Raw genomic sequence first — 6,859 nt, forward strand, 5'->3', positions numbered from 1 at the left:
GAGGTGGGTGAAGTCTACAAAAGGAAGATGGTCACTTCCTTTACCTTTCCTTACCATATCACAGGATTGTTGAGAAGATTAAATGAAATGATAAATGTGTGACTCGAAGCACCATACCAGGCAGTAAAGTACTTGTGCTTATTATCGTTGGTGGCAGTAGTCCTAGAAGAGTAATTGGCACACTGCCGGTGCTGTCATTGTTGTTATTTGTCTTCCATACCTGCAGACTGATTGAGTGGTCATTATCCAAATACTTGAAATGCATTTCAGATTTCAGATTTTTTTGGGTTATGGGTCATTTGCATATACATAATGACATATTTGGGGCTTAGGACCCAACTGTATGCACAACATTCACTTATGTTTCATATACACCTTATACACAAAGCCTAAAGGTGATCTATAACATTTTAAGTAATTTTGTTCATTAAATAAAATTTGCATGCATTGAATCATCAGGAAGCAAAGGTGCTGCCACCCCAGGCACCCATTTGGACATCACCGTCATTCCTCATTGAATCCAGGCTGCCACAAGCAATCATCTTCTTACCTTTATTCACACATAAGTACTTACCAGTAGAAAATATGACATTTCATTAATATAGTGAAAATGTATTAATGCTCAAGGTAACAGCAAAGCACAATGGCAATGCCAGAGTATAAGGAAACTTCAGGAAATGGAACTAAAATATAACTTTGTTGCAGTGCAAAAGCATTTTGAAATCCATGCCTATGGGGAATCTTCAAAAGATTCCCACTTACCTTTATCAGCTGTTAAACAATGACAACAATAAGCAATGGCAGCTTCCAGTCTCCTCCTACCATTCTATGCCTTGAACGTGGCATTCTGTCAGCACTCAAAAAGTTTTGGATCTTGGAGCATCTCCAACTTTGGACTTTTGGATTAAGAATGCTCACCCTGTATTTCAGTTCTCTTAACTGATCAACATGTTTATTCAATGATGTTGTTCATCATTGACAAATAAGAAGACAGCAAAAATATCAATTAGGGGGTGGAAAGCACAGGTCTATATGTACAAGTTGTTTCCTGTTTCTTCTGTCTCTTCTTGGATCTTGACCTCCCCTGAGGACCTCCTCTTCCTTGAGCTCCTCAGTGTTGTACCCTCTTGGCTTCCTCCTCCTCTGTGCCCAGTAAAATAACATTCAACCTGAAGACAGGAATTTTGTGTCCCCACTTCCAGGTCCACTTGCAAGGTGGTTTCAGCCATTGCCCTGAAATGAAAGAAGAGGAAGAACCAGTGTTTGTTTTTTGTTTTTAATCATGCATTCAACAAGCATTTTGTACATACTGAGCTAGGCATATGGATACAATTGTGATAAGGTGTAGTCCCTACCCCGAGGAGCTTACAGCCTGCAGGGAAAAACTCTCTTGGGTGGGCAGTTATATTAATGTATTAATTGTATTAATGTTCGTGCCTTACCACTGTGGAAGACGTTAGATTGGGGGTATCTGTGGGACTGCGGGTGTACATACTCTGAAGAGGGCTGAATATATGAGCCAGATGGTCAGGAGGGAAAGCAGCGTACAGAGACAGATCTGGCAATGGAGGATCTAGTTACTGATTGCCTAGAATGGGGGCCAAGAACAGTGTTAGAAAATCTCAATGTCAAAAGCATGGCCTTACATATCTTTTCTCCTGTGACCTTCTACTTGAGGACATGGAAACAACATGTAGCGACATTCTCAGGTTAATAGCTCTAGAAAAACAAATGTCAAGTTTAATTGAATAGAAAAATATATTGAAGCATATTTTTATATTATATTTATATATGAGTCCATCCATCTTCATAGGACCAACTGGAGGAAGGATTGCTCTGTGTCGACACTCCAGTAATAGGAATACTTGTAAATTGTGTGAGTATTGCTACCATTAGCCCTCCAGAAAACTGATGGCTAAGGCAAAGAGACTTGCACATTTGTGAAGATCATTAATAACAGCATTGTTTGTAAGAACAAACTAAGGGAAACAGCCCAAGGCCAGGCGTTGGTCTAGCAGTTGCGACACTGGTTAGGAGGCCTGTGTCCCACGTTGGAGTGCTGGGTTTGATGCCGAGCTTCAGCTCTTGACTTCAGCTTCATGCTAACACAGACTCTGAGAGGCAGCAGTGATGGCTCAAGTAGTGGGTTCCTACCACCTATGTGGTAGGGAGACCTGGATTGAATTCCCAATTCCTGAAAGCTCCTGGCATCAGCCCCAGCTCGGCTCAGCCCCAGCTATTGCACGCATTTTGGGGTGTGAACCTTTGAATAGGAGATCTCTCTCTCTTTCTCACTCTCTGCCCCTCAAATAAAAAAGAAAGCCCAAATATCTATCAGTATGGTTCCTCTATAAATGGAATATTATACAACCATTGAAAAACTGGGGAAGTTCTTCATGTGCTGACTGGGAACAGGCATCCCCATACACATGCCCATGCGTATGCTCTCACCTACTCATAAAGAGCAAAGAACACTGATATGGGCAAGATGCTACCAAGCCCGTAAAAAGACAGAGGAGCAGAATACGTGTACTTTTTATGTGTGATTGCATATGTATACAGTACTCCTTGGAAGGGTACATAAAACAATTTAGTAACCTTAATTGCCCCTGAGGAAGGGAACTGGGAGGCTAGGGGATGAGGTAGAGGGAGATTTTTTTTTTTAAGATTTATTTTATTTATTTGAAAGAGTTGCAGAGAGAGGTAGAGACATAGAGAGAAGTCTTCCATCACTGGTTCACTCCCCAGATGGCCACAAGGGCTGGTGCTGTGCCAATCCAAAGCCAGGAGCCAGGTGTGGGCTTCTCCCACACCAATGCAGGGGCCCAAGGACTTGGACCATCCTCCACTGCTATCCCAGGCCATAGCAGAGAGCTGGATCAGAAGAGGAGCAGCTGGGACTGGAACTGGCACCCATATGGGATGCTGGTGCTTCAGGCCAGGGCATTAACCCACTGTGCCACAGCACTGGCCCCTAGAGGGAGATTTTTTTACTGAAACACTTTGTACCTTTGAATAGTGTAGGGAAGTAACCTATTTGAAAATAAACCGGCTTAGTTATTTTTAAGAGAGAAAAAAGAAAGACATTACCGAGGGAAGAATCCCATGTAAGAGACAGGTCCCATAGTGAAATATGGCTCACCTGACCTCAAGGTGCTCAGGAGTCACATTAACCACTTGAATTTAGGGTTTAAAGGGCAGACATTTGCTGCAGCAGTTAAAATTCTGCTTGGGATGCTTGTATTTTATATCAGAGTGTCTGGATTTGAGTCCTGGCTCTGCTCCTAATTCCAGCTTCCTGCCAATACACACCCTTGAGGCAGCAGCTGATGGCCCAAGTGCTTGGGTCTCTGACACTCACATGAGAGACCCAAATTGAGTTCCTTGCTTCTGACTTCTGCCTGGCCGTACCCGAGCTGTTGCAGGCATTTGTGAGTAAACCAACTAATGGAATGTCTCTATTTGTCTGTCTCTGTCTCTCTGACAAATAAAGCGAAAATAAATGAATAAATAACTTTTTTAAAAGAAATTAGGCTTCAGTCATCCTGGCTGGATGCTCCTGCTGTTAAGTCCGTGTGCTAAGAAGACAGGGCTTTGCAGGCGATGTCGGGAGAGGGCAAAGGTCAGCAGGAAGGGAAAGGTGTGGTGAGCCCCAACATTGCTATAAAACAGGCCTCTAGTTATCATTTCACGATAGGCCAAGACCCAGACTGAGGCGTTTGCACCCGTTTTATATAGCATCCCTGTGCTTTCCTCTTAAATCTTGTCTTTTGCTTTGTAATAGTGAATGTTAAAGCCTTAAAATGAAGAGGGTTTATGAGCCTGTTTCCAGAGGACAGCAATCAAGACTGGGGAAGAAAACTCATCTTTCTAGAGCCCAACAATCTGGAGAGGTGGCAGCAAGCACCAAGAGGAGGGGAGGGGGCCCCTGAACCTGCCACACCATGAGAAAGGAGAGCAGCCAGCAGCCTGCCTGGGCCTGCGAACTGCCTGGGGCACAGGAGAAGGGGAGTGGGGGGCTCCAGTGCAGTGACAGAGAAGTATTGCACGGTAAGAGGATTAGCTTTGAAACTGTTACAGGTGAGGCATGACCAGCCCATTCTTGTAGACCAGCGAGTAGGCTTTTCTTCATTCAACAGGTATTATTTTTATCTGCATTGTTACTAAAAGAACACAAAGCAACATTCCTTTGTATTATCTTACCTTCCTCTACTCTTAACGCGAAAACATCAAATGAGAGATTATGTATTCCCATTTCTTCCCCCTTTCCCCTCCCTCCCTCCCTACTCTCCCTTACCTCCCTTTTCTTTCCTTTCTCCCTCTCTTTTTTAAGAATTGTTTATTTGAAAGGCAGAATTACGGAGAGGAAGAGGTGGACAGAGTAAGAGATCTTCCATCCATTGCTTCACTCCCTGAGAGACCACATCTGCCAGAGCTGGGACAGGCAGAAGCCAGGAGCCTGGAACTCCATCCAGGTCTCCCACATGGGTGGCAGGAGCCAAGTACTTGCCATCTTTGCCATGAGCACTCGTGTAGGATGTTATTGTTGCCTTAACCCACCTTGACACAATGCCAGTCCCTCCTCTTGCATTCTAACAACTTGGTACTTTTAACCCCAGTTTTGCCCACTCCTTCCCAGAAAAATCTCTTCAGCAAACCTGTCTGGAGCTCCCACAGGCAGGCACCTGTGGCTCAATGAAGTATGAGACTCTGGCTTTGCTCACAGGGAGCTCATAGTCTCCCTGGGAGACAAAGGATGACAGTCAGAAATGAATATTCATTCCCGAGAGCAATAAGTCAGAGGACTCAGGAAGAAGCCTTCAGGATTCCCACGGATGGAGAAATCCCTGAAGATCAATACGTGGAGCTTCAGGGAGAAGGTGGGCCTTGAGGGGTGGGTCAGAGTTAAGGGAGGACCAAAGACAGGACAGGCAGGTGTAGGGTATGAGGCAAGCCCTGTCCACATGGGGCATCCTTGTGGAACAAGAGACCAGCTATCTGCAGGAGGGGACCAGAGACAACAGTTACTGGCTGATGCCACTCCTGAGTCAATGAAAGTCTAGAGTAGGATTTTCCCAGATTTGTAGACACCCTGGGCATTGCAAACATACTGGTCAGAGCACTAGAGAGATGTCACAGATGATCCGACTTGACTCTGGTAGCCAGCTCTGAAGTACCTGAAGCCTCGTTCAGGGTGGCTACAGTATCCATGTCCCGCCCAGTTTTCTCCTGTCTCTGCAGTTGGAGCCAAAATGGGGACAAACTTTAAGACATACATCACTCTTTCTCCCTGCAAGCTCAGCTCACATCACCACTTTTTCTCTCCATTTCTTCCTCTTTCTTTTCCTGCTCACGACCAGATGTCAAGGAGAAATCCTTTCTCACTGTGAGTTTTGGCTGGAATGCGATGTTTACCTTTTCAGAGAGAATGTGTGCATGCATGGATTGGTAGAGGATATCAGATGTGGGAACTTTACCAATCCCCCTCTGGCCTTAGCATCACTGTTCCCAGAGCCAGGGATGACATCTTTGAGCTGTAAGAATGTGCACAGTTGCTAACCGGCCTGTTGCACAGGTTCATTTATTTCTCAAGTGGAGATGGTTAATACCTCCCTACCTGCCTCATGTGATTTTCTTGAGGTCCAAATGCAGTGTTTGTGAAAGCACTTCGGAGATGAAAGAACTTAGGAGTTAGTTCAAGGTGAAGGTTGCATGGGGGTAGCAGGGAGTGAAATTGGAAACCCTCAATACATCCCGGCCGACCCTATGATTTTATAAAGCTGTTTTACATCATTAAAATAAGCTAAATTATACAGCTTCCTTTGATGTCTTAATAGCTCTCACTTTAATGATACCTTTTTCCTCCCTAGATGTCCCTAAGTTCCAACTCTCCTCTAAGAATTCCGGCTCATCTTGCCTGGACTTCTCATCAGTCTGCGGAACCCTCAGCCACCAAAGCAGCAACCGCATTTCTCCTGCAGCATCTTCAGAGACACCCGGGGTTTCAGGCACTACCCACCCGAGCTCCAGAACTGAAGCAGATTTAAAAATGGGACAGGACTTTTATAGAAATGACAAGATGTTTCAGAGGCTGGAGAGCTAAATTTTCTCAGGCTCCTCTTTTTAGAAATGCTGTCAGTTTCAGTACCTTATTGTGAGAGTGAGCCCCACAGTAGAACAGTTAAAAGGAATTCATGGCATAAATGTTGACAGTTTCACAAACTTAAAAAACTGTGGTGACAGCTACCATGCATGGGGTTACCGGGACACACCATGGTACCACTGATGTTATCGGACGTCTGATGCAGCACGTACTCACTGCTGCTCAAGCAGTTTAGAGAAGGAGCTAGTTGCCATGGCATCTTAGTTTGCTCGGGCAGCAGCACAGACTGGGGGCTTCAGAATCAGAATCATTTGCTCATAGTCTTGTGGCTAGATGTCAAGGCCAAGAGCAGGGCTGGTTCCTCCTGAGGCCTCTCTCCTTGTCTTCTCCCCATGTTTTCACCTCATTGTCCCTCTATGCCGATATATACTCTCCTCTTATATGGACTCCAGCCACACTGGGACAGGGCCCATCCTAATGTCCTCATTTATCTAGTCCCATCTCTGAAGACCCTATCTCCTAATACAGTCACAAGCTTAGATAGTGGGGATTAGAACTTCAACATGAGTTTGTGGTAGAGGCATAATTCAGGCCATAACACATGCTGTGGCTGAGATAAGAGAACCAAGAGAGAAGATGAAGCAAGCAGGAACTAACAATGGGGCAGACGGTGGTTTCCGTAGTGTAGTGGTAATCACGTTCGCCTAACAATGGGGCAAACCTTTACCACCTGCTGGACCAAAGAGGAAAAAGAGA

The 6,859-nt window shown here is 45.0% G+C and overlaps 1 protein-coding gene across 5 annotated transcripts in view; it reads left to right on the plus strand.

Moving 5' to 3' along the window:
- FBXO16 (F-box protein 16) overlaps window positions 1-6,533 on the plus strand; it is a 65,665-nt gene extending 59,132 nt beyond the window's left edge. For 3 of the 5 annotated variants that reach the window (XM_070068246.1, XM_070068247.1, XM_070068250.1), the window contains one exon: window positions 5,871-6,533. In XM_070068246.1, the coding sequence (XP_069924347.1) occupies window positions 5,871-6,047 (177 nt within the window). In that variant the 3' untranslated portion in view covers window positions 6,048-6,533. Of the gene's footprint in view, window positions 1-5,360; window positions 5,387-5,870 lie in introns of all 5 variants that reach the window. The other 2 variants (XM_070068248.1, XM_070068249.1) reach the window with 1 other exon arrangement.
- The last annotated feature ends 326 nt before the right edge of the window (window positions 6,534-6,859 follow it).

The sequence above is a fragment of the Oryctolagus cuniculus genome, chromosome 2, assembly GCF_964237555.1.
Source record: "Oryctolagus cuniculus chromosome 2, mOryCun1.1, whole genome shotgun sequence".
In the NCBI taxonomy this organism is placed as follows: domain Eukaryota; kingdom Metazoa; phylum Chordata; class Mammalia; order Lagomorpha; family Leporidae; genus Oryctolagus; species Oryctolagus cuniculus.